Below are 25,185 nucleotides of genomic sequence, written 5' to 3'. Positions count from 1 at the left end.
ACAATAGGGTGATTGTCGGTAACAATAATTTACTGTATATTTCAAACTAGAAGAGAAGATTACCTTCCCAACACAAACAAATGATAAACTTTTGAGGTGAGGGACAGTCTAATGACCCAGATTTGATCATTACACATTGTATGCTTGCACCGAAATATCACATGTACCCCATAATATAAACAATTATTATGTATTATAACACGGAAAAGTGTGGCAGAGGGTCCAGGACACAGGGCAGGACTGGCCTCCCCAGCCCCTCACACGATGCTGACAGGGTCGCAGAGTCATCAGGTGCCTTTGCACACAGAGAAGTCAGAGGCTCCTGACGCCACACAGGGGAGGCGGGAACAAGTCCTGCATCGCTCAGTCCCACACAGGCAGCTGTCTCATGCTGCAGAAAACAATCAGGAACAAATTCAGGTGAATCATGATAAGTGGTCACACTAGGAACAGCACGCCACAGTCAAAATGTCCCAATCACAGAATCCCCACAGCCCAGCTCTGTCCCGATGCCCCACTCCCTGCCTTCAGGCCCCCAGGCTCTCACCTTTACAAGCTGTGAGAGACACATCGGAGCCCTGGGCACTGTCACTGCCTGGGGTAGAAGAGAACAGGACCTGGTCAGAGCCCACAGGAGAAGTGGCTACACGAGGATTATGGGGTGGGGAGCCCCCCCATGGGCTCCTGTCTACACTGTCCCAAAGGTCTCAGGGATAAGGTACCCATACTTACAGGCAGCCTGAACGTAGCTCCCTCCTTTTCCACCTGTGGGAAGAAAATGTCCTGTGAGAGGCCAGAGAGGAGGCAGGGCCACGAGGTCCTAGAAGATGCCCCTAGTTTTAGACCTCACAGAAGGTACCAGAACTGAGACTAATGATGTAGGTCAAGATTAAGAAACACGAGGGAAGGAGGAACTGGACCAACTGCCCTCCTGGAGGTCTGTGCTCAGCAGGCACCTGTCCCTGTGACCTGTGACCGCTGGGGATTCAGGTCCCCATTCCCACAATCATCAAGGTGATGGATTTGTTCTGTACATTCCATGTCCTTTCCAATAGAGCAAGTGTGAGTAAATAGGGCCCCTGAATGAGGCAGGGCACACTTCTGCCTGGGCAGAAGTGTGAAACCCTCAGTGGGACAAGAAAGAACCAACCCCTCCCCCATCCCTTCTTACCTGGGCTCTTCTTCCTCCACATGACAGCAGCGACCACAGCTCCAATGAGCACAGCTCCAAGGACAACCAGGCCAGCAATGATGCCCACCATAGAGACGCTGGTCTGGGAAGGCGGCTCTGGGAAAGGACGGGAAGGTGAGGGGCCTGAGCCAGGCTCAGCCCTGACCCTGCTGAAGGGCTCCAGAAGGGCCCTGCTTTCCCTGAGAAGAGACAGGACCCCCAGCCCCTCCTTACCCCATCTCAGGGTGAGGGGCTCCGGCAGACCCTCGTGCTGCACATGGCACGTGTATCTCTGCTCCTCTCCTGGAGGCACTACCACAGCTGCCCATTTCTGGAAGGTTCCATCCCCTGCAGGCCTGGTCTCCACAAACTCCATATCCTGGGTCAGGTCCTGCCCATCCCGCTGCCAGGTCAGTGTGATCTCCCCAGGGTAGAAGCCCAGGGCCCAGCACCTCATGGTGGCCTCACGCTCAGAGCTGGGGTGGTGGGTCACGTGTGTCCTTGGGGGATCTGAGGGGAAGAGTCAGAAAATTGGGGCACTTTGCATCCCTCAGGGGACACTCCAGCAGTGCTCATGTGACACCCTGAGAATGGGCAGGACAAACGGGGCAGGGGAAGGGAGTGGGAAATCCAGTCAAGAGCTTGGACCCAGGGTTCTGGGATAATCTCCTACTCCTTGGAAAGTTCTAGGGTCTCAGGAGGAGAACGGGGACTTCAAGACCTGGCCTGAGTGCAGGGTAGCAGCTCAGAAGGGTGGGAATCCAACCCCAAACACAGAGTGTGAGGCAGAGAACACGGCCTTAGAGGAAAAGTCACGGCGCCCGCAGCTGGGGCAGGGTCAGAGGGGACCCCTGATCCGTATTCCAGGGACTGTGTTCCCCTCCATTCCCTGGGGGACTGGTCCCTAATTCTCCCAGAGAGAAGGGCGGATCCTCAGAGTCACTCCCTGGTGCAGGATCTGACACCAGGAGGCGTCTTCCTGCTCTGACCAGAGGGAGGGTGACATTCTAGCCTCCATCCCATTTTCCTCCCGTCCTTGTGGAGCAGAGCGGGGACATCCACAGGAGATGCGGGAGGCGCCCGCGGCCCCGCGTACCCGCGCGCAGCAGCGTGTCCTTCCCGTGCTCCAGGTATCTGCGGAGCCAGTACACGCACGTTCCCTCCACGTAGGTCCTGTGGTGCTCCGCCGAACCAGCCGTCTCGAACTTCCGCTTGGAGATCTGAGCCGCCGTGTCCGCCGCGGTCCAGGAGCGCAGGTCCTCGTTCAGGGCGATGTAGTCGGCGCCGTCGTAGGCGAACTGTTCATACCCGCGGAGGAGGCGCCCGTCTGGCCCCACGTGGCAGCCGTACATCCACTGGATGGTGTGAGAGCCTGGCCCCGCCCCCGCAGTCAGCCCCGCCCACTCAGCCACGCCCACTCAACCCGGCCCCGCCCCCCACCGCCCGCGGGGATTTGGGCCTAAACCGAAAATGAAACCGGGTGAAAGTCCCCGCGGGATCGAAGTTCTCGGCAAGTCCCGCAGGCTCTGGACCCCGGGACTCGGGGCGACGCGGGTTACTCTGCGGGGACAGGGAGGGGTCGTGACCTGTGACCCGAGCCGGGGTCACTCACCGGCGTCGCTCTGGTTGTAGTAGCCGCGCAGGGTCCGCAGGTTCACTTGGAAATTCTGCGCGTTGACCTTGGCTCTGAGAGTCTGCTCGTCCCAAATCTCCGGCCCCTCCCGCTCCGCCCACGGCGCCCGCGGCTCCATCCTCGGACTCGCCGCGTCGCTGTCGAACCGCACGAACTGCGTGTCGTCCACGTAGGCGACCTCGATGTACCGGGGCTCCCCGCGGCCGGGCCGGGACACGGCGGTGGCGAAATACCTCAGGGAGTGGGAGCCTGGGGGCGGGGAGCGGCTGAGACCCCGACCCGCCTCCCGCGCCGCGCCCGCTCCTGCGCCCCCGCCCGGCCCGGCGGCGCCCTCGCTCCGCCCGCACACGCCGCCCCTCCGACCCGCACTCACCCGCCCGCGTCTCCGTCAGGGCCAGGGCCCCCCACAGCAGCAGGAGCGGGGCTCGGGGCGCCGGGACCGCCATCCTCGCGGTCTGGGGAGACTCTGAGTCCCGGTCGGTGGGTGGGGACTTTATAACCCGGCACCGCGGCTTCGCTCATGGCGTCTCTGGAAACCAGTTACCCAATGGGAGTGAGAGTTGGGTGCGGGTCAGCAGTATCCAGGAAGAAGGACCTATACGGGTTGGGACAGACAGAAGTGAAACTCAGGGAGATGGGGAATCTCCAGGGCTGAGCTTCCCTTCCCTGAACATTGACCTCGGGACTGACACCCTGAGAGCCACGCCCGGGGCCGGGCGACATTGCCCTGACCCCTCTTCTTCTGCACCGAGCGCTCTTTGTCATATTGTCTCCCCGAGTCCCGACCCAGGAGCTGTCAGAGGAAACCAGGGAGAGACCCCCAGGATGGGCCCAGCCCCTGACTACTTCCCGTCCCGGAACCCCTCTCCCTGACTGGACTCCCTACCTCCTACTCCTGTCCTCTCCCCATGGACACTTCTAGAAGAAAACTCACCCCAGGGAACTTGATGCCAGAGTCAGCTTGCCCTGGGTCAGGAGGTGTAGAGATGAGGGTTTTCTCTTTAAACGCGGAGACCTTGTGTCTAAATGCACCACAGAGAGACTCTCATGGAGACCAGTTTCCTTCGTGTTTATTGTCTAGGGTGGGCAGCACAATCTTGGTAACCCCTAAATGATCAGGCATCTAAGGTGTGAAACAAGTGAGTTGGGGCCCTCCATATATAAATGTGTCTAAACCCGTTACAGTTAGACTCACAATGCTCCCAAGTTTTACTTTCCCAGACGGTGTGCCTTGGACCCCTGAGTTGTTCTATTTTAAAATTGTCTTCGTTCTACAGCCCTGACTATGTGTGTGTGAGTCCAGGACATCGCCTCATACCAACAAGCATGATCTGTTGCTGTCTCTTTCAACCAGAGTTGTAGGACTTTGATCACTTCCAAGCTGCGTGTGCTCAGTAGGGATGCCCCTCACCCGTGCTCACGCCTTGCCTGTTTTTATGAATTATTCACACCTAAGTTGTGTGCATATTTTGGGGGGACAGTTGTTATTATTTAACCTGATTAATATTATAGGCAATTAGCATTTAGGCAGCCCCACAAATATATTAATTATGAAATACAGGCTGCTGGAACAGCAAGAGGGAATCATGGAGCTACCTATGGGGAGTAAGTACCGCTTCAGAAAGAAGATCGGGGTGGGTGCTTGGGAGACACCTGCCTGGGTGCCACCATCACCTCTGGTAAAGAAGCTGCTATCAAGCCCAAATGTGAAAACAATGCACCTCTAGCTGCACATCCAGAGCAAGTTCTACATTTTTTTAAATTAAAAAAAAAATTATCAAATACAAAGAACACTTAAAATCTATAAAACCCTGTGTTTGAATCTGAGAATTCGGCTGCTTTAGAACTCTTTCCCTCAGCTCCTGTTCCTCAGCTCCTGCTTCTCAGGCCCTTCCCTCTGTCCCTCTCAGCCTTCACTCATCTCCCCTTAGTCCCACCGCCTCTCACTCCTGACCTGTGTCACTAGCACTGTCCCCTCACCTGCTGCCCACAGCTGTCCCCCCCACAGTGCTCAGCAGTCTTGCCAATGAGAGTCAGGTCCTGTCATTTTTTCACTTAAAATGCTCCCATGGGTTGGTTTCACTCTTGGGAAGCCTCTGGAATGTAAGGTACGTGGGCACAGGGGCTTTGGGCTGTTTGGGTCAAAGCCGTAACCCCAGCATGTAAAGGTATACCTGGTACCAAGTGGGCACTAAGTTAATTTTTGTTGAAGGAATAAATCAGGGTTCCTAAAACTTTTTAAACAGGGGGCCAGTTCATTGTCCCTCAGACCACTGGAGAGTGCACACTGTGGGCCTGGGACCAGACAACTGCTAAGCAGGACAAGGCAGTGGAGGCAAAAACACTGGGCAGGCTGGATAAATGTCCTCCGTGGGCGCCAAGTGGCTTGTGGGCACCAAGTGGCTTGTGGGCAGAGTTTGAGGATGCCTAGAATAAATGAAATCTCATTGTCTTAAAATTTAATTTACTTACATAAAACTCATAAATGGAAAAATACTAAAAAAGGAATGATTTTATTTCATGCAACTATTACACATTAGTTTATAAATTCACTGCAGTGGAAAAAATGCTATGTGCTTATCCGGCATGGTGTGGATGTGTTCTCTGTTCAGGGTTTCCCAAAGCTGTGTCCTCATCTTGAGATTGTGTCCTCCCCCAAGCTTATCTGGAGCCTGTGGGCAGAATTCTGTTTCTGGCAGTTGTAGGACTGAGGTCCTTGTTTCATTGCTGGCTATCAGGTAAGTGGGGCGGGGGGGCGGACAGGGGGTTGAGGGGGTGCTGCTTCCACTTTCTGGTGCCCCCAGCATTCCCTGCCACATGGCCTCTCCACTTTCAAAGCCCCCAGTGAAGAAGTTTTCTCACACTGACTGAGTCCCTCTCACACTGTTTATCTCATGCTCAGGAAGAACCCAGTCCTTTTTAGGGCTCACCTGGATTAAGACAGTCCAATCCAGAATAATTTGTTGTCTTAAAGTCAACTGATTTTGGACCTTAGTTATATCTGCAAGTCCCTTTGCAGCAGCACCTACATTAGTGGTGACTGAGTAACTGGGGGAAGGTGAATAAACAGGGGGTGGTTATTGGGGGACATCGCAGAATCAGCCCAGCATGGCCCGGATCTTCCTTTTGTGTTCAGTTGGGTCACAGCTGGAAATAAAAGTTCAAGTCAATGGATACTTGTGAGTGGTAATAAAGTACACCCTATTTAGCCATGGAAATTTCTTCTTACATTCTAAGACCAAATGATATGTTTAATAACTTATAATTCATGTAGAGAAAATGAAAATTAAAGTGCTATAATTCATTCTCTCTTTGCAAATTCTATTAGCTATCTACTGCTGTGTATGAAATTACCCAAAACATAGCAGCTCAAAACAACAAATATCTATTATTTCCCACAGTTTCTGGTGGTCAGGAATCCAGGAGAGGTTTCGCTGAGTGCTCCTGGCTAAGGGCCTCTCACAGGGTCCCAGTACAGCTGTCAGCCAGGCAGTGTCATCTGAGGGCTGGACTGGGGCTGGGGATTGCATGAAACGTGGCTCACTCACCTGGCTGCTGGAAGAGGCCTCAGCTTCTTGCTTGCTGGTCCCAGGGGCCCGCAGTTTCTAGAACATGGAGCTTTGCACAGGGCTGCTTATGACAAACCAACTGGCTTCCCCAGAGCTCATGATCCTAAAGGGGGAGAAGCAAGGTGGAAGCCACATTGAGTTTTATGTCCTACACCAGAGTCACAAACTGTTACATCAGCATTGCTCTGTCAGTTAGAAGTGAACCATTAAGTCCAGGCCACACTCACAGGGAGGGAATTAAGTTGCACCTCTGGAAGGGAGGAGTATCAATGACTTTGCATACATGCCAAAAGCAAAATGAAAGTGATTGTTTCAGGATTTTGTGAATCAAATGCTTCTTTCCTCTGACTATTTACTTTAATACTTTAAACTTCTCTTTTCCAAGTAGTGATTAAAATTTTGAGACATCACAGAACATTGGGTGCTGCATAAGAAGTTTGGGACAGAGAAGGGAGATAAAATAATATCTCTAAGATTTTCATGCAAATGCCTTTAATAATAATGTTCTCTTCAATAAGTTCCTACAAAGTTGAGAACATATAGTAGCTGGATCCAAGAGTACCATGATTTCAGTGCCATAACAATAATGCCTTTAAATAAACACAATCTTTGTTTTTTCCCAAAGAAGATTCAGACCTGGGCACGGTGGCTCACACTTACAATTCCAGCAACTCAGGAGGCTGTAGCTGGAGGATCACCTGAGGCCTGGAGTTTCATACCAGCCTGGGCAACACAGGGAGTCCGTGTGTATAAAAAGAAAAGGAAAACAGAGAGAAAGAGAGAGACATAGAGGAAAAAAATTTCAAAATTAGTTTCTTAAGAATTCTTGAGATGTTGATTATTTACTCAAACATCATCTTCACAAATATTTGCCTAATTGAATTCTCTTTCCCTTAGAAAAATGTGAATCTCAAACTTCGGTCCGCACATGTATCTTTAACATCGTGACAGTCTTGGTTTGATACAGGAGGAAGAAATGGTCAACTCCAGTATAGGCACTCGGTTTCCTGAAAACTAGCTATTGGAGATAGGCAAGGTCCCTGTCACTCTGAGGTCGTGAGAGCCTCCTGGGAACTGGTGGTGTCTGGGGCCGGCGCCCTGCACAGGCCAACGCGCCTCTGCCCTTTCCCTGCGCCTGCTCTTGACTCCATGTCTGGTCCCCAAGGAGAAGTCCCCACCAGTGAGCTGGGAACCCTCTGAGCTTCGGGCACCATGGCCACGCCAGCCCCACTGGGGAGCCTGGAAGAAGAGGTGACCTGATCCATCTGCCTGGATCATCTGCGGGGACCCCATGACCATTGACTATGGCCACGTCTTCTGCCAGAGCTGCACCAGCGACGTCCGCCCCGCCTGGGGGGGGGCACCCTTCGTGTCCGCTCTGCAAGAAGCCGTTCAAGAAGGAGGGCGCCCGCCCTGTGTGGCAGCTGGTCAGCCTGGCGGAGAACATCTAGGAAGCAGCTGTAGGCGCAGGAGGGCTGGGGGCCTGGAGCGCGGGACTGGGAGCATCAGGGCGGGAAGAAGCTGTGCGCGCGGCACTCCTACTGGGAGGACGATGGGAGGCTTCTGTGCATGATGTGCCGGGAGTCCCGGGAGCACCGGCCCCACACGGCCGGCCGTGCTGGTGTAGAAGTCCGCTCAGCCCCGCCAGGTGACCCCGTCCTGCCGGGTGTCCTGCCGCCTTCCAGGGACGCTGCACCTGCAGCCCCCGAAGCCTTAGCCGGAGCATCCACCTGTCCTCGCGGCTTCCCTGTCCACAGGAAAAAATCCTGAACCACCCGAAGGCCCTAAGGAGGGACAGAGAGAAAATCCAGGGCTTCCAGGCCAAGGGAGAAGCTGACGTCCTGGTGGCACCGGTGAGCTCAGCTGCAGGAAGGCGGAGGTGGCTGCCGGCGCGGAGCAGGCAGAGCGCGGGGGTGAGCAGGCGGCTGCTGCAAGTGTCCCCAGGGCCACCGCCCGCGGGAGGACGGACGGGCTCGGGCTGGCAGTGGCCGCCCCCGGCTCTGTGCGTCTGAGCTATTGGCCTTGAGCCTGCTTCTCACCTGAGAGGTGATCGGGCCGCCTAGACTCCAGGCAGGGTCCCTTCCCTTCTCTGTGACTGTCACCTCCGCTGCAGGGTCCGCGTCTGGCCGCTGCTGCTCTTCCGCCAGGGGGCGCAGGAGGCCTGGCTTCATTACTCTTGTAAAGAGGGGAGAAAGACACGATTTCCTGAGCGCAGAGGGAAGCCGCAGGGCCTGGTGAGAGGGAGCTGCGTCCCGGGTAAGAGCTGAGAGGGAGGCGGAGGCGACTGAGAGCGCACGACCAGCTCTGGTGGCACCGAGTGGGTGAGGCTTGGGCTGGCGAGGTCGCCAGTGCATCCGGCCCTGCGTGTCGCGGGTCTGCACCCGTGGGCTCCACCAGCTCCCAGTGGAAATGTTCAGGAAAGGGAAAAGCGTCTCCTGCACACGTGCGGAGTGTGTCCTTGCTCTCTGAACGGTGCAGCAGCAGCGCTTCCCACAGCGTGTTCACTGTGCCGGGCGTCTCGGGTGAACCAGACGACCGAGTGCACGGAGGCCCCGCCCTTGTGTATCAGGGACTTGCGAGCCCTCGGATTTTGCTCTCCTCGGGGGCGGGAGGCCTGGAACCCATTGCCTGCTGACAGGAGGGACAGTGGCAGTTATGACTTGGGGGCACCTTGTGTGCTCGCTTAGATGAAGGCGTCAGGAGGGAAAACCCTGACGGGGGCGGCTCCAGTTCTCGGGGAGTGTGTTTGTTGGGGAGCGGGCAGTGGAGGGACACTGGGTCCGGGGAGAGGGAGAGGTAAAGGCAGAGACAGCCTGAGTCCAAGGAGCATCTCCAGGCCCTGGTTGTCAGGGACACCTCTGGCCCAGCATGGGTCACAGGGGCACTAAGGACTGCGGCCCAACTCTGGCTGGGCAGGGGGGCTGCAGGCAGGGGCGGACAGGGGCCCTGAGGAAGCAGGGCACATGCTGTGTGGCGGAATGGGGTGACACAGACATTGGGGACCCACCAGTGGGGTTGTGAGGAGAGGGTTGAGCAGGCTCAGATGAGAAGTGCGCTGCTTCCCAGAAGAGGTGACAGGCAGATTCCGCCAGGAGGGAGAGTGCTGGCTTATGAGGCAGACCCCGAGTTCCCAGGGCCGGGGGACATGTAGGGTTGCCTGGAGCAGAGCTGGCTACCAGGCTGGCAGAGAGGGATTCTGCTCACACAGTGCTAGGTGAACCCCATCCATTCACTGCCAGCACTTCTCTGAGGAGAGGAGGGGGAACCTGGAGCCCTTAAGGGCTCCTCCCTGGGAGACAATGCAGAATTCAGGAATGGGGTCCTGGTGTGCCCCCAATGCCGGGTTCTCTGCCCTGCAGCAGAGGCATCAGCCCTTCCCGTGTTCCCCTCCCCCCTACAGAAGAAGCTCCAGGACAAGAGGCGGGACATCACGGCAGAGTTTGAGCAGGGCCACCAGTTCCTGAGGGAGCGGGAGCAGCACCTGCTGGACCAGCTGGCCACAAAAAAAAAAAAAAAAAAAAGGTTGGGTGCAGCAACACGGACACTACGTCAAGAGAAATGAACCAGGCACAGACAGATATCGCGTGTCTCTCTCTCACATGTGGGAGCTAAAAAAAGTGACCACACAGAGGTAGTGACTACAGTGGTGGTTTCCGGATTTTGCCATGGCTATAAAATAGTTTGATAGAAGGAATAAGATCTAGTGCTCAGTAGGACAATAGGGTGATTGTAGTTAATAATAATTTACTGTATATTTCAAACTAGAAGAGAAGATTACCTTCCAAACACAAAGAAATGATAAACGTTTGAGGTGAGGGACAGTCTAATGACCCAGATTTGATCATTACACATTATATGCTTGCACCAAAATATCACAAGTACCCCATAATATAAGCAATTATTATGTATCCATAAAAATTAAAAATAAATGAATAAAAAGGTTGGGGAAAAGATGCAAAACAAAATCCAGGAAGGAGCCCCAGAAGGAGGGCAAGAACTTGCTGGGTCTGAAAGTTCATCTTTTGTCACCACAGAGACTCCCCTGTGCAGGGGCTGCCCTGGGGGGATTTCAGCCTCAGTCATCACAGGTCCTGCTGGACAAGGTTCTACCGGGACAAGGACAACATAACAGAGAGGATGACACAGCCAAGGAGTGACACATACAGCCTATGATGGACTGAACATTGAGTGGGCACAAGTCCCATCCAAACCCAGCTCCTCACAGCCTTCTCCTGTCTCCAACTACAGCAGACTGAGCACAGCAAACACAAGGATTCTACAAGGTTCTCAGGTCTTCCATTTATTTTCACTCTCGAATTTTAGGAAGCTTCTCCTTTAATTAACCAATCCACCTCTCATTGCAAGAATTGAGAAAACAAATTTATTTTCAATTCTTATTTTTAGTAGGGAAGTAGCTCAGTGCACCGTGACAATAAGACAGGGATGGATACATCCCAGCCCTCCCTCCCTGGAACAGGAAAGATGACTGGGCACAGGACACGGAAAAGTGTGGCAGAGGGTGCAGGACAGGGGCCAGGACTGGCCTCCCCACCCCATCACACGATGCTGACAGGGTCGCAGAGTCACTCAGGTGCCTTTGCAGAGAAGTCAGAGGCTCCTGACGCCACACAGGGGAGGCGGGAACAAATCCAGCATCGCTCTGTCCCACACAGACAGCTGTCTCACGCTGCAGAAAGCAATAATCAGGAACAAATTCAGGTGAGTCATGATAAGTGGTCACACTAGAACAGCATGCCACAGTCAAAATGTCCCAATCACAGAATCCCCACAGCCCAGTTTTGTCCCCGCTGCCCTACCCCCTTCCTTCAAGCCCCCAAGCTCTCACCTTTACAAGCCTAAGAGACACATCCGAGCCCTGGGCACTGTCACTGCCTGGGGTAGAACAGAACAGGACCTGGTCAGACCCCAAGGAGATGTGGCTACACGAGGATTATGGGGTGGGGAGCTCCCCATGGGCTCCTGTCCACACTGTGCCAAAGGTCTCAGGGATAAGCCCCCATACTTACAGGCAGCCTGAGCATAGCTCCCTCCTTTTCCACCTGTGGGAAGAAAATGTCCTGTGAGAGGCCAGAGAGGAGGCAGGGCCACGAGATCCTAGAAGACACCTTTGTTTTTGAGCCCACAGAAGGTTCCAGAACTGAGACTAATGATGTAGGGCAAGATGGAGAAACAGGAGTAAAAGAAAAACTGGAGCAACTGTCCTCCTGGAGGTCTGTGCTCAGCAGGCACCTGTCCCTGTCACCTGTGACCGTTGGGGATTCAGGTCGCTATTCCCACAATCATCAGGATGATGAGTTTGTTCTTCACTTTCCATGTCCTTACAATAGAGCAAGTGTGAGCAAATAGGGCCCTTGAGTGAGTCAGGGCACACTTCTGCCTGGGCGTGAAACCCCAAGTGGGACAAGAAGCCTCAACCCATTCCCCCATCCCTTCCTACCTGAGCTCTTCTTCCTCCACATGACAGCAGCGACCACAGCCCCAATGAGCACAGCTCCAAGGACAACCAGGCCAGCAACGATGCCCATCATAGGGACGCTGGGCTGGGAAGGCGGCTCTGGGAAAGGACGGGAAGGTGAGGGGCCTGAGCCAGGCTCAGCCCTGACCCTGCTCAAGGGCTCCTGAAGGGCACTGCTTTCCCTGAGAAGAGACATGACCCTCCCCACGCCCTCCTTACCCCATCTCAGGGTGAGGGGCTCCGGCAGACCCTCGTGCTGCACATGGCACGTGTATCTCTGCTCCTCTCCTGGAGGCACCACCACAGCTGCCCATTTCTGGAAGGTTCCATCCCCTGCCGGCCTAGTCTCCACAAACTCCATATCCTGGGTCAGGTCCTCCCCATCCCGCTGCCAGGTCAGTGTGATCTCCGCAGGGTAGAAGCCCAGGGCCCAGCACCTCAGGGTGGCCTCACGCTCAGAGCTGGGGTGGTGGGTCACGTGTGCCCTTGGGGGTTCTGAGGGGAAGAGTCAGAAAATTCGGGCACTTTGCATCCCTCAGGGGACACTCCAGCAGTGCTCATGTGACACCCTGAGAATGGGCAGGACAAACGGGGTGGGGGAAGGGAGTGGGAAATCCAGACTCCAGCCTGGACCCAGGGTTCTGGGATAATCTCCTACTCCTTGGAAAGTTCTAGTCTCTCAGGGGGAGAACGTGGACTTCAAGACCTGGCCTGAGTGGAGGGCAGCGGCCCAGACGGGTGGGAATCCGACCCCAAACACAGAGTGTGAGGCAGAGAACACGGCACGAGAGGAAAAGTCACGGCGCCCGCGGCTGGGGCAGGGGGGACCCCTGTTCCGTATTCCAGGGACTGTGTTCCCCTCCATTCCCTGGGGGACTGGTCCTTAATTGTCCCAGAGGGAAGGGCGGGTCCTCAGAGTCACTCCCTGGTGCAGGATCTGACACCAGGAGGCGTCTTCCTGCTCTGACCAGAGGGAGGGCGACATTCTAGCCTCCTTCTCATTTTCCTCCCGTCCTTGTGGAGCAGAGCGGGGACATCCACAGGAGATGCGGGAGGCGCCCCCGGCCCCGCGTACCCGCGCGCAGCAGCGTGTCCTTCCCGTGCTCCAGGTATCTGCGGAGCCAGTGCACGCACTCCTCCTCTTGGTAGGCCCTGCTGTCCTCTGCCTTACCGGCCGCCTCCCACTTGCGCTGGGTGATCTGAGCCGCCGTGTCCGCCGCGATCCAGGAGGTCATGTCCTCGTTCAGGGCGATGTAGTCGGCGCCGTCGTAGGAGAACTGTTCATACCCGCGAAGGAAGCGACCGTCCGGCCCCATGTCGCAGCCAGACATCCACTGGATGGTGTGAGAGCCTGGCCCCGCCCCCGCCGTCAGCCACGCCCACTCAGCCCCGCCCCCAACCCGCGGGGATTTTGGCCTAAACTGAAAATGAAACCGGGTGAGAGTCCCCGCGGGGTCGAAGGTCTCGCCATGTCCCGCAGCCAAAGAGTGACTCTCGGACCCGGGGACTCCGGGCGACGCCCGCTTCTCTGTGGGGATGCAGGGGTCGTGACCTGTGACCCGAGCCGGGGTCACTCACCGCCGTCGCTCTGGTTGTAGTAGCGGAGCACTGCCCGCAGGTTCTCTCGGAAAGTCTCGGCTTTGAGCTTGGCGACCCAAGTCTCCCAGTCCCAATACTCCGGCCCCTCCCGCTCCACCCACGGCGCCCGCGGCTCCATCCTCGGACTCGCCGCGTCGCTGTCGAACCGCACGAACTGCGTGCCGTACACGTAGCCGACCTCGATGAAGCGGGAATCCCCGCGGCCGGGCCGGGACACGGAGGTGAAGAAATACCTCAGGGAGTGGGAGCCTGGGGGCGGGGAGCGGCTGAGACCCCGACCCGCCTCCCGCGCCGCGCCCGCGCCTGCGCCCCCGCCCGGCCCGGCGGCGCCCTCGCTCCGCCCGCACACGCCGCCCCCTCCGACCCGCACCCACCCGCCCGGGTCTCCGTCAGGGCCAGGGCCCCCCACAGCAGCAGGAGCGGGATTCGGGGCGCCGGGACCGCCATCCTCGCGGTCTGGGGAGACTCTGCGTCCCTGGGGACTTTACCACCGGGCACCGCGGCGACGCTGATTGGCGACTCTGGAAACGGGTCACCCAATGGGAGTGAGAGTTGGGTGCGCGTCAGCAGTATCCAGGAAGAAGTCCCTGACACGGGTTAGGACAGGCAGAAGTGAAACTCAGGGAGATGGGGAATCCCCAGGGCTGATCTTCCCTGCCCTGGACAGCGACCTTGGGACTGACAGCCTGAGAGCCACGCCCAGGGCCCTGACCCCTCTTCTTCTGCACCAAGCGCTCTTTGTCACACGGTCTCCCTGAGTCCGGGCCCAGGAACTGGATGAGGAAACCAGGAGAGAGACTCCCCCAGGCTGGGCCCAGTCCCTGACCATTCACTTCCTGACCTGGAGCCCCTCTCCCTGGACTGGACTTCCTGCCTCCTACTCCTGTCCTCTCCCCATGGACTCTTCTAGAAGAAAACTCACCCCAGGGAACTGGATGCCAGAGTGAGCTAGCACTGTGCCTGCAGGTGTACAGATGAGGGTTTTCTCTTTAAAGCTGGAGAGGTTGTGTCTAGATGCACCACAGAGAGACTCTCATACAGTTTCCTTTGTGTTTATGGACTAGGGTGGGCAGCACAATCTTGGTAACCCCTGAATGATCAGGCATCTAAGGTGTGAAACAAGGGAGTTGGGCCCCTCTCTATATATATGTGTCTAAACGCATTACAGTTAGACTCACAACGCTCCCAAGTGTTTCTTTCCTAAACGGTGCGTCTTGGACTCTGAGTTGTTGTATTTTAAAATTGTCCTCCTTCTATAGCCCTGAGTTTGTGTGTGTGAGTCCAGGACATCGCCTCATACCAAGAAGCACAATCTGTTGCTGTCTATTCCAACCAGGAGTTGTAGGACTTGAATCACTTCAAAGCTGCACGTGCTCAGTAGGAATGCCCCTCACCCGTGCTCACGCCTTGCCTATTTTATGAATTATTGAAATCTAAGGTGTGTGCATATTTTGGGGGGACAGTTGGTATTATTTAACTTGATTAATATTATAAGGCAATTAGCATTTAGGCAGGCCCACAAATGTATTAATTATGAAATACAGGCTGCTGGAACAGCAAGAGCAAATCATGGAGCTATGCATGAGGAGTAAGTACCGTCTGGGAATGAAGATCCAGAGCCAGTGCTTGGGAGACATCTGCCTGGGTGTCAAATCACCTCTGCTGAAGAAGCTGCTATCAAGCTCCAGTGTGAAAACAAAGCACCTCCAGCTGCACATCCAGAGCAAGTTCTACATTTTTTAAAATTAAAAAAAAATGATCAGCCGGGCGGGGTGGCTCACGCCTGCAATCCTAGCACTCTGGGAGGCTAAGGCGGGCGGATTGCTCGAGGTCAGGAGTTCGAAACCAGCCTGAGCAAGAGCAAGACCCCGTCTCTACTATAAATAGAAAGAAATTAATTGGCCAACTAATATATATAGAAAATTAGCCGGGCATGGTGGCACATGCCTGTAGTCCCAGCTACTTGGGAGGCTGAGGCAGAAGGATTGCTTGAGCCCAGGAGTTTGAGATTGCTGTGAGCTAGGCTGACGCCAGGGCACTCACTCTAGCCTGGTCAACAAACAAGACTCCATCTCAAAAAAAAAAAAAAAAAAAAAAAAAAGATCAAATACAAAGAACACCCTGCTGGGCTCTGTAGATATGCATAGTAAAAGCTATAAAACACTGTGTTTGCATCTGAAAATTTGGCTGCTTTAGAACTCTATCCCTGTGCTCCTGTTCCTCAGCTCCTGCTTCTTCAGCCCTTCCCTCTGTCCCTCTCAGCCTACATTCATCTCCCCTTAGTCCCACCTGCACCCATCTCCCCTTAGTCACTCCTGACCTGTGGCACTGGCACTGTCCCCTCACCTGCTGCCCACAGCTGTCCTCCCCACAGTGCTCAGTAGTCTTGCCAATGAGAGTCAGGTCCTGTCACTTTTTCACCTAAAATGCTCCCATGGGTTGGTTTCACTCTTGCAAAGCCTCTTGAATGTGTAGCATGTGGGCACAGGGGCTTTGGGCTGTTTGGGTCAAAGCCCTAACCCCAGCATGTAAAGGTGTACCTGGTACCAAGTAGGCACTAAGTTAATTTTTGTTGAAGGAATAAATCAGGGTTCCTCAAACCTTTTAAACAGGGGGATAGTTCATTGTCCCTCAGACCATTGGAGAGTGCACACTGTGGGCCTGGGACCAGACAACTGCTAAGCAGGACAGGCAGTGGAGGCAAAAACACTGGGCCAGCTGGATAAATGTCCTCAGTGGGCAGCAAGTGGCTTGTGGGCAGAGTTTGAGGATGCCTAGAATAAATGAAATCTCATTGTCTTAAAATTTAATTTACTCACATAAAAATCATAAACCGAAAAATACTAAAAAAGGAATGATTTTATTTCATGCAACTATTACATATTACTTTATAAGTTCACTGCAGTCGAGAAATTGCTATGTGCTTATCTGGCATGGTATGGATGTGTTCTCTGTTCAGGGTTTCACAAAGCTGTGTCCTCATCTTGAGGTCGTGTCTTCCCCCACGCTTATCTGGAGCCTGTGGGCAGAATTCGGATTCTGGCAGTTGTAGGACTGAGGTCCTTGTTTCATTGCTGGCTATCAGGTAAGTGGGGTTGTGGTGGTGGCAGGGGTTGAGGGGGTGCTGCTCCCACTTTCTGGTGCCCCCAGCATTCCCAGCCACACGGCTTCTCCACTTTCAAAGCCCACAGTGAAGTTATTTTATCACACTGGGTCCCTTTCACACTGTGAATCTCATACTCAGGAAGAACCCAGTCCTTTTAAGGGCTCACCTGGATTAGGACAGTCCAATCCAAGATAATCCCTTGACTTAAAGTTAACTGATTTTGGACCTTAGTTATATCTGCAAGTCCCTTCCCAGCAGCACCTACATTAGTGGTGACTGAGTAACTGGGGGAAGGTGAATAAGCAGGGGGTGGTTATTGGGGGACATCACAGAATCAGCCTAGCATGCCCGGATCTTCCTTTTCTGTTCAGTTGGGTCACAGCTGGAAATAGAAGGTCAAGTAAATGGATAGTTCTGAGTGGTAATAAAATACACCCTATTTGGCCATGGAAGTTCTTCTTACATCCTAAGGCCAAATGATATGTTTAATATCTTATAATTCATGTAGAGAAAATGAAAATTAAAGTGCCATAATTCATTCTTTCTTTGCAAATTCTATTATCTACTGCTGTGTATGAAATTACCCAAAACATAGCAGCTCAAAACAACAAATATTTATTATTTCCCACAGTTTCTGGTGGTCAGGAATCCAGGAGAGGTTTCACTAAGTGCTCCTGGCTCAGGGCTTCTCACAGGGTAGCTGTCCAGTTGTCAGCCAGGCAGTGTCATCTGAGGGCTGGACTGGGGCTGGGGATTGCATGAAACGTGGCTCACTCACCTGGCTGCTGGAAGAGGCCTCAGCTGCTTGTTGGCTGGTCCCAGGAGCCCTCAGTTTCTAGAATGTGGAGCTTTGCACAGGGCTGCTTATGACAAACCAACTGGCTTCCCCAGAGCTCGTCATCCCAGAAAGGGAGAAGCAGGGTGGAATCCACAGTGAGTTTTATGTCCTACACCAGAGTCACAAACTGTTACATCAGCGTTGCTCTGTCAGTTAGAAGTGAACCATTAAGTCCAGGCCACACTCACAGGGAGGGAATTAAGCTGCACCTCCAGAAAGGAGGAGTATCAATGACTTTGCATATATGCCAAAAGCAAAATGAAAGTGATTGTTTCAGGATTTTGTAAATCAAATGCTTCTTTCCTCTGATTATTTTACTTTAATACTTTAAACTTCTCTTTTCCAAGCAGTGATTAAAATTTTGAGACATCACAGAGGATTGGATGCTGCTAAAGAAGTTTGGGACAGAGGAGGGATATACATTAATATCTCTAAGATTTTCATGCAAATGCCTTTAATAGTAATGTTCTCTTCAATAAGTTCCTACAAAATTGAGAACATATAGTAGCTGGATCCAAGGATCCAAGAGTATCGTGATTTCAGTGCCATAACAATAATGCCTTTAAATAATCACAATCTTTGTTTTTTCCAAAGAATATTCAGAGCTGGGCACAGTGGCTCACACTTACAATTCCAGCATCTCAGGAGGCTTTAGCTGGAGGATCCCCAGAGGCCTGGAGTTTCATACCAGCCTGGGCAACACAGGGAGTCCCTGTGTATAAAAAGAAAAGGAAAACAGAGAGAGAGAGAGAGAGAGAGAGAGAGAGAGAGAGAGAGAGAGGAAAAAAATTTCAAAATTAGTTTCTTAAGAATTCTTGAGATGTTGATTATTTACTCAAACATCATCTTCACAAATATTTGCCTAATTGAATTCCCTTTCCCTTAGAAAAATGTCAGTCTCAAACCTGGGTCCACTCACCTAGCTTAACATCGTGACAGTCTTGGTTTGATACAGGAGGAAGAAATGGTTAACTCCAATCTAGGCACTAGGTTTCTTGAAATCTAGCTATTGGAGATAGGCAAGGTCCCTGTCACTCTGAGGTCATGAGAGCCTCCTGGGAGTTGGTGGTGTCTGGGGCTGGCGCCCTACACAGGCCAACGCGCCTCTGCCCTTTTGCTGCGCCTGCTCTTGACTCCGTGTCTGGTCCCCAAGGAGAAGCCCCCACAGGTGAGCTGAGAACCCTTTGAGCTACGGGCACCATGACCAGGCCAGCCCCACTGGGGAGCCTGGAAGAAGAGGTGACCTGCTCCATCTGCCTGGATCACCTGCAGGACCCCATGACCATTGACTGTGGCCACGTCTTCTGCCACAGTTGCACCAGCAAGGTCTGGTGGGGCACCCTTCGTGTCTGCTCTGCAAGAAGCCGTTCAAGAAGGAGGGCGCCCGCCCTGTGTGACAGCTGGTCAGCCTGGTGGAGAACATCTAGCGAGCAGCTGAAGGCGCAGGAGGGCTGGCAGCCTTGAGCACGGGCCAGGAGCAGCAGGGCGCATAGAAGGTGTGTGCGCCCCCGCACTGGGAGAAGCTGCACTCCTACTGGGAGGACCACGGGAGGCTGCTGTGCGTGACATGCCGGGAGTCCAGGGAGCACCGCCCCCACACGGCCGGCCGTGCTGGTGGAGAAGTCCGCTCAGCCCCGCCAGGTGAGCCTGCCCTGCCTGGTGTCCTGCCATCTTCTTGGGTGTCCTGCTGCCTTCCAGGGACGTTTCGCCGGCATCCCCCAAAGCCTGGGCCAGAGCATCCACCTGTCCTCGCGGCTTCCCTGTCCACAGGAAAAAATCCTGAACCACCTGAAGGCCCTAAGGAGGGACAGAGAGAAAATCCAGGGCTTCCAGGCCAAGGGAGAAGCTGACTTCCTGGAGACACCGGTGAGCTCCGCTGTGGGAAGGCAAAGGTGGCTGCTGGCGCGGAGCAGGGAGTGCAGGGTGAGCAGGCGGCTGCCACGAGTGTCCCCAGGGGCACCGCCTGCGGGAGGACGGGCTCGGGCTGGCAGTGGCCGACCCAGCTCTGTACGTCTGAGCTGTGTGGTCTTGAGCCTGCTTCTCACCTGAGAGGTGAGCAGGCCGCCTGGATGCCAGTCAGGGTCCCTTCCGTTCTCTGTGACTGTCACCTCCACTGCAGGGTCCCTGTCTGGCAGCTGCTGCTCTTCAGCCAGTTGGCAGAGGAGGCCTGGCTTCATTATTCTCCTAAAGAGGGGAGAAAGACACGAATTCCTGAGGGCGGAGGGAAGCCACAGGGTCTGGCTAGAGGGAGCTGGCTCCCTGGTAAGCATTGAGGGAGGTGGAGGTGTCTGAGGGGGCAGAATTCAGGAATGGGGTCCTCGTGTGCCCCAAATGCTGGGTCCTCTGCCCCGAGGCAGAGGCGTCAGCCCTTCCCTTGTCCCCACCCCTGCAGAGGAAGCTCTAGGACCATAGGCGGGACATCACAGCAGAGTTTGAGCAGGGGCCCGAGTTCCTGAGGGAGTGGGAACAGCACCAGCTGGACCAGCTGGCCACAAAAAAAAAAAAAAAAAATAAGTTTGTGTGCAGCAACATGGACACTATGTGAAGAGAAATGAACCAGGCACAGACAGATATCGTGTGTCTCTCTCACATGTGGGAGCTAAAAATACTGACCACACAGAAGTAGTGACTACAGTGGTGGTTTCCGGAGTTTGCCATGGCTATAAAATAGTCTGATAGAAGGAATGAGATCTAGTGTTCAGTAGGACAATAGGGTGATTCTAGTTAACAATAATTTACTGTATATTTCAAACTAGAAGATTACCTTCCCAAAATGATAAACTTTTGAGGTGAGGGACAGTCTAATGAGCCAGATTGGATCATTACACATTGTATGCTTGTATGCAAATATCACATGTACCACCTAATATAAACAATTATTATGTATCCATAAATATTAAAAATAAAGGAATAAAAAGGTTGAGGAAAAGATGGAAAACAAAATCCAGGAAAAAGCCCCAGGAGGGCAAGAGCTTGCTGGGTCTGAAAGTTCATCTTTTGACACCACAGAGACTCTCCTGTGCAGGGGCTGCCCTGGGTGCGTCTCAGCCTCAGTAATCACAGGTCCTGCTAGACAAGGTTCTACTGGGACAAGGAAAACAGAGCACAGAGGATGACACAGCCAAGGAGTGACACATACAGCCCGTGACGGACTGAGCACAGACTGGGCACAAGCTACATCCACACCGGACTCCTCACAGCCTTCTCCTGTCCCCACCTGAGCAGACACAGCACAGCACACACAGGGTTCTGGAAGTTTCTCAGGTCTTCCATTTATTTCCACTCTCAAATTTTAGGAAACTTCTCCTTTAATTAACCAATCCATCTCTCATTGCAAGAATTTGAGAAAACAAATTTACTTTGAATCTTATTTTCAGTAGGGAAGTAGCTCAGTGCACCGTGATGAGACAGGCATGGAGACGTCCCAACCTTCCCTCACTGGAACACGAATAATGACTGGGAACAGGACACAGACCAGTGTGGGACCAGTGTGGGGGAGGGTGCAGAACACAGGGCAGGACTGGCCTCCCCCCAACACACGATGCTGACAGGGTCGCAGAGGCATCAGGTGCCTTTGCACACAGAGAAGTCAGAGGCTCCTGACGCCACACAGGGGAGGCGGGAACAAGTCCTGTCCTACATCGCTCAGTCCCACACAGGCAGCTGTCTCACGCTGCAGAAGACAATAATCAGGAACAAACTCAGGTAAGTCATGATAAGTGGTCACACTAGGAACAGCACACCACAGTCAAAATGTCCCAATCACAGAATCCCCACAGCCAAGCTCTGTCCCCGATGCCCCAGCCCTACCATCAGGCCCCCAGGCTCTCACCTTTACAAGCTGTGAGAGACACATCGGAGTCCTGGGCACTGTCGCTGCCTGGGGTAGAACAGAACAGGACCTAGTCAGACCCCACAGGAGAGGTGGCTACAGGAGGATTATGGGGTGGGGAGCCCCCCCCCCCATGGGCTCCTGTCTACACTGTCCCAAAGGTCTCAGGGATAAGGTACCCATACTTACAGGCAGCCTGAGCGAAGCTCCCTCCTTTTCCACCTGTGGGAAGAAAATGTCCTGTGAGAGGCCAGAGAGGAGGCAGGGCCACGAGGTCCTAGAAGATGCCCCTAGTTTTGGACCTCACAGAAGGTTCCAAAACTGAGACTAATGATATAGGTGAAGATTAAGAAACACGAGGGAAGGAGGACCTGGACCAACTGCCCTCCTAGATGTCTGTGTTCAGCAGGCACCTGTCCATGTGACCTGTGACTGCTGGGGATTCAGGTCGAAATTCCCACAATCATCAAGGTGATGGATTTGTTCTGCACATTCCATGTCCTTTCCAATAGAGCAAGTGTGAGTAAATAGGGCCCCGGAATGAGGCAGAGCACACTTCCGCCTGGGCGTGAAACCCCCAGTGGGACAAGAAAGCACCAACCCCTCCCCCCATCCTTCCCTACCTGAGCTCTTCTTCCTCCACATCACAGCGGCAGCCCCAATGAGCACAGCTCCAAGGAGAAACAGGCCAGCAACGATGCCCACCATAGGGACGCTGGGCTGGGAAGGCGGCTCTGGGAAAGGACGGGAAGGTGAGGGGCCTGAGCCAGGCTCAGCCCTGACCCTGCTCAAGGGCTCCAGAAGGGCCCTGCTTTCCCTGAGAAGAGACAAGACCCCCACCCCCTCCTTACCCCATCTCAGGGTGAGGGGCTCCGGCAGACCCTCGTGCTGCACATGGCACGTGTATCTCTGCTCCTCTCCTGGAGGCACCACCACAGCTGCCCATTTCTGGAAGCTTCCGTCCCCTGCAGGCCTGGTCTCCACAAACTCTGTGTCCTGTGTCTGGTCCTGCCCATCCCGCTGCCAGGTGAGTGTGATCTCTGCAGGGTAGAAGCCCAGGGCCCAGCACCTCAGGGTGGCCTCATGCTCAGAGATGGGGTGGTGGGTCACGTGTGTCCTTGGGGGGTCTGAGGGGAAGAGTCAGAAAATTGGGGCACTTTGCATCCCTCAGGGGACACTCCAGCAGTGCTCATGTGACACCCAGAGAATGGGCAGGACAAACGGGGTGGGGGAAGGGAGTGGGAAATCCAGACAAGAGCCTGGACCCAGGGGTCTGGGATAATCTCCTACTCTTTGGAAAGTTCTAGTGTCTCAGGAGGAGAACAGGGACTTCTGGTCCTGGTCTGAGTGGAGGTCAGCGGCTCAGAAGAGCGGGAATCCGACCCCAAACACAGATTGCTTGGCAGAGAACACGGCCTTAGAGGAAAAGTCACAGTGCCCACGGCTGGGGCAGGGTCAGAGGGGACCCCTGATCGGTATTCCAGGGACTGTGTTCCCCTCCATTCCCTGGGGGACTGGTCCCTAATGGTCCCAGAGGGAAGGGCGGGTCCTCAGTCACTCTCTGGTGCAGGATCTGACACCAGGAGGCGTCTTCCTGCTCTGGACCAGAGGGAGGGCGACATTCTAGCCTGGGTCTCATTTTCCTCCTGTCCTTGCGTGAGCAGAGCGGGGACATCCACAGGACATGGGGGAGGCGCCCTGGGGCCCCGAGTACCCGCGCGCAGCAGCGTGTCCTTCCCGTGCTCCAGGTATCTGCGGAGCGAGTCCACGCACAGTCCCTCCAGGTAGGCCCTGCGGTGCTCCGCCTCACCGGCCGACTCCCACTTGCGCTTGGAGATCTGAGCCGCCGTGTCCGCCGCGGTCCAGGAGCGCAGGTCCTCGTTCAGGGCGAGGTAGTCGGCGCCGTCGTAGGCGAACTGCAGGTACCCGCGGAGGAGGCGCCCGTCTGGCCCCAGAATACAGCCCTGCATCCTCTGGAAGGTGTGAGATCCTGTCTCCGCCCCCGCGGTCAGCCCAGCACCCAAGGTCAGCCACACCCACACTCCGCACCCAAGGTCAGATCCTCCCCCGCCCTGAGCCCCGCCCCCGCCGCCAGCCACGCCCACTGAGGCCCGCCTTCAGCCACGCCCCCTCAGCCCCCGCCCCGCCCCCTCACCCGCTGGGATTTTGGCCTAAATCGAAAATGCAACCGGGTGAAAGTCCCGCGGGCTCCCCAGGGGTCAAAAGTCTGGGCCGGTCTCCCAGCCTCCGGGTGATTCTCGGACCCGGAGACTCCAGGCGTTGCGGGCTTGTTTGTGGGGATGGTTCGGGGTCGTGACCTGTGACCCGAGGCGCGGTCACTCACCGCCGTCGCTCTGGTTGTAGTAGCGGAGCGCGTTCCGCAGGTTCACTCGGAAAGTCTGCGCGTGGCCATTGGCGACCCGCGTCTCCCGGTCCCAATACTCCGGCCCCTCCCGCTCCACCCACGGCGCCCGCGGCTCCACCCTCGGACTCGCCGCGTCGCTGTCGAACCGCACGAACTGCGTGCCGTCCACGTAGCCGACGGAGATGTACCGGGAATCCCCGCGGCCGGGCCGGGACACGGCGGTGCGGAAATACCTCATGGAGTGGGGGCCTGGGGGCGGGGAGCGGCTGAGACCCCGACCCGCCTCCGCGCCGCGCCCGCGCCTGCGCCCCCGCCCGGCCCGGCGGCGCCCTCGCTCCGCCCGCACTCACCCGCCCGCGTCTCCGTCAGGGCCAGGGCCCCCCACAGCAGCAGGAGCGGGGTTCGGGGCGCCGGGACCGCCATCCTCGCGGTCTGGGGAGACTCCGAGTCCGTGGGGACATTACAACCGGGAACCGCGGTTTCTCTCTTGGCGGCTCTGGAAACCGCCCACCCAATGGGAGTGAGAGCTGGGTCTGCGTCAGCAGTATCCAGGAAGAAGGACCTGACACGGGTTGGGACAGGCAGGAGGGAAACTCAGGGAGATGGGGAATCCCCAGTGCTGAGCTTCCCTGCCCTGGAGAGGGACCTTGGTACTGACACCCTGAGAGCCACGCCTGGGGCCTAGCGACATTGCTCTGACCCCTCTCCTTCTGCACGGAGCACTCTTTGTCACACTGTCTCCCTGAGTCCGGGCCCAGGAACTGGATGAGGAAACCAAGGAGAGACCCCCCCAGGCTGGGCTGTGCCCCTGCCACTTCACTTCAGGGTGACCTCGCCCTGGGCGTGGAGGTGTAGAGACGGGGTTTTCTCTTTAAACCCAGAGACGTTGCGTCTAAATGCACCACAGAGAGACTCTCATAGAGACCAGTTTCCTTTGTGTTTATGGACTGGGGTGGGCAGCACAATCTTAGTAATCCCTGAATGATCAGGAATCTAAGGTGTAAAAGAAGTGAGTTGGGCCCCTCCATATATACATGTGTCTAAACGCTTTACGGTTAGACTCACAACACTCCCAAGTTTTACATTCCCAGACGGTGTGTCTTGGACTCCTGAGTTGTTATATTTTAAAATTGTCTTCATTGTACAGCCCTGAGTCTGTGTGTGTGAGTGCAGGACATCGCCTCATACCAAGAAGCACAATCTGTTGCTGTCTCTATCAACCAGTAGTTGTAGGACTTGAATCACTTGACAGCTGTTGGGGACTGACATTACACTTTCCTGGTTTAAGAATTCAATTTAGTGAGTAATGTATGTGCTCTTCCCAGAGCATTTGAGAGTAATGTGTTCCGGACAGTGTCCATGTGACAAACAAGGTTGCTGTCTAGAGGCATAACAAAGGACCTGAGTTTCTGCACTTAGGCAAGAGCTGCCCAGCTCCAAGGCAGTGGGGGTCTGGAGGCCACACCATAAACACATTGTTCCTGTGCTTGCTGCTTAGCCCATAAGATGGCTGGTTAGTCAATAATGGGTAAGATCCCTCAAGGGAGGGGCGACCTAAGCCATGCACAACCACAGAGGATCAGCCTAAGAGAAACT

At 54.9% G+C, this 25,185-nt stretch overlaps 4 protein-coding genes and 1 long non-coding RNA gene across 12 annotated transcripts in view; all 5 read right to left on the bottom strand.

Moving 5' to 3' along the window:
* Nucleotides 1-174: 174 nt before the first annotated feature.
* On the bottom strand, nucleotides 175-3,327 carry LOC105870765 (saoe class I histocompatibility antigen, A alpha chain-like). The gene is made up of 8 exons (XM_020282717.2): nucleotides 3,178-3,327; nucleotides 2,784-3,053; nucleotides 2,268-2,543; nucleotides 1,406-1,681; nucleotides 1,172-1,288; nucleotides 733-765; nucleotides 548-595; nucleotides 175-391 (listed from the first exon to the last, which is right to left on the bottom strand). Exons 1-8 carry the CDS (start codon nucleotides 3,248-3,250, stop codon nucleotides 387-389), a joined length of 1,098 nt encoding a protein of 365 aa, XP_020138306.2. The 5' UTR covers nucleotides 3,251-3,327; the 3' UTR covers nucleotides 175-386.
* LOC105855951 (HLA class I histocompatibility antigen, B alpha chain) overlaps nucleotides 314-25,185 on the bottom strand; it is a 33,411-nt gene continuing 8,539 nt past the window's right edge. The window contains exon 8 of one of the 2 annotated variants that reach the window (XM_075995886.1): nucleotides 314-391. In XM_075995886.1, coding sequence (XP_075852001.1) covers nucleotides 387-391 — 5 coding nt within the window. In that variant the 3' untranslated portion in view covers nucleotides 314-386. Of the gene's footprint in view, nucleotides 392-21,024; nucleotides 21,066-25,185 lie in introns of those variants that run through there. The other variant, XM_075995885.1, reaches the window with a different exon arrangement.
* Nucleotides 5,320-9,817, bottom strand: LOC142862630 (uncharacterized). The gene is made up of 5 exons (XR_012913726.1): nucleotides 8,413-9,817; nucleotides 7,034-7,096; nucleotides 6,353-6,476; nucleotides 5,735-5,951; nucleotides 5,320-5,476 (listed from the first exon to the last, which is right to left on the bottom strand). It is a non-coding gene; the product is annotated as an uncharacterized LOC142862630 (long non-coding RNA).
* Nucleotides 10,732-13,968, bottom strand: LOC105870764 (class I histocompatibility antigen, Gogo-B*0103 alpha chain-like). 2 transcript variants are annotated; one of them, XM_020282715.2, is made up of 8 exons: nucleotides 13,823-13,968; nucleotides 13,428-13,697; nucleotides 12,925-13,200; nucleotides 12,069-12,344; nucleotides 11,832-11,948; nucleotides 11,401-11,433; nucleotides 11,220-11,266; nucleotides 10,732-11,060 (listed from the first exon to the last, which is right to left on the bottom strand). In XM_020282715.2, the coding sequence occupies exons 1-8, from the start codon at nucleotides 13,893-13,895 to the stop codon at nucleotides 10,761-10,763; spliced, it is 1,392 nt and encodes a 463-aa protein (XP_020138304.2). In that variant the 5' UTR covers nucleotides 13,896-13,968; the 3' UTR covers nucleotides 10,732-10,760. The 2 variants fall into 2 exon arrangements, with proteins under 2 accessions (XP_020138304.2, XP_020138305.2); XM_020282716.2 differs by having other exon boundaries at nucleotides 13,021-13,200.
* Nucleotides 19,523-24,070, bottom strand: LOC105870766 (class I histocompatibility antigen, Gogo-B*0102 alpha chain-like). Of its 6 annotated transcripts, none has more exons than XM_075995877.1 (8): nucleotides 23,940-24,070; nucleotides 23,569-23,838; nucleotides 22,939-23,214; nucleotides 22,076-22,351; nucleotides 21,848-21,958; nucleotides 21,414-21,446; nucleotides 21,225-21,268; nucleotides 19,523-19,576 (listed from the first exon to the last, which is right to left on the bottom strand). In XM_075995877.1, exons 1-8 carry the CDS (start codon nucleotides 24,010-24,012, stop codon nucleotides 19,538-19,540), a joined length of 1,122 nt encoding a protein of 373 aa, XP_075851992.1. In that variant the 5' UTR covers nucleotides 24,013-24,070; the 3' UTR covers nucleotides 19,523-19,537. The 6 variants fall into 6 exon arrangements, with proteins under 6 accessions (XP_075851992.1, XP_075851994.1, XP_075851993.1 ...); XM_075995879.1 differs by having other exon boundaries at nucleotides 19,554-19,576; nucleotides 21,410-21,446; XM_075995878.1 differs by having other exon boundaries at nucleotides 19,554-19,576; nucleotides 21,225-21,272.

The sequence above is a fragment of the Microcebus murinus genome, chromosome 20 (genome assembly GCF_040939455.1).
Source record: "Microcebus murinus isolate Inina chromosome 20, M.murinus_Inina_mat1.0, whole genome shotgun sequence".
NCBI lineage: Eukaryota > Metazoa > Chordata > Mammalia > Primates > Cheirogaleidae > Microcebus > Microcebus murinus.
The sequence above is the reverse complement of the archived record's forward strand: the minus strand, read 5'-3'. Positions and strand labels throughout refer to the sequence as shown.

Excerpts from the sequence above, each read along its gene's own strand:
- LOC105870765 (XM_020282717.2), bottom strand. The coding sequence starts at position 3,250 with ATGGCGGTCCCGGCGCCCCGAGCCCCGCTCCTGCTGCTGTGGGGGGCC. Across the intron at positions 2,544-2,783 it reads CTACAACCAGAGCGACGCCG|GCTCTCACACCATCCAGTGG; the intron begins GTGAGTGACCCC and ends GGGCGGGGCCAG. Across the intron at positions 766-1,171 it reads GTGGAGGAAGAAGAGCCCAG|GTGGAAAAGGAGGGAGCTAC; the intron begins GTAAGAAGGGAT and ends TTCTTCCCACAG.
- LOC105870764 (XM_020282715.2), bottom strand. The coding sequence starts at position 13,895 with ATGGCGGTCCCGGCGCCCCGAATCCCGCTCCTGCTGCTGTGGGGGGCC. Across the intron at positions 11,949-12,068 it reads GCCCCTCACCCTGAGATGGG|AGCCGCCTTCCCAGCCCAGC; the intron begins GTAAGGAGGGCG and ends GTCCTTTCCCAG. Across the intron at positions 11,267-11,400 it reads GAGCTATGCTCAGGCTGCCT|GCAGTGACAGTGCCCAGGGC; the intron begins GTAAGTATGGGG and ends GTTCTACCCCAG.
- LOC105870766 (XM_075995876.1), bottom strand. The coding sequence starts at position 24,012 with ATGGCGGTCCCGGCGCCCCGAACCCCGCTCCTGCTGCTGTGGGGGGCC. Across the intron at positions 23,215-23,568 it reads CTACAACCAGAGCGACGGCG|GATCTCACACCTTCCAGAGG; the intron begins GTGAGTGACCGC and ends GGGCGGAGACAG. Across the intron at positions 21,269-21,413 it reads GAGCTTCGCTCAGGCTGCCT|CGACAGTGCCCAGGACTCCG; the intron begins GTAAGTATGGGT and ends TACCCCAGGCAG.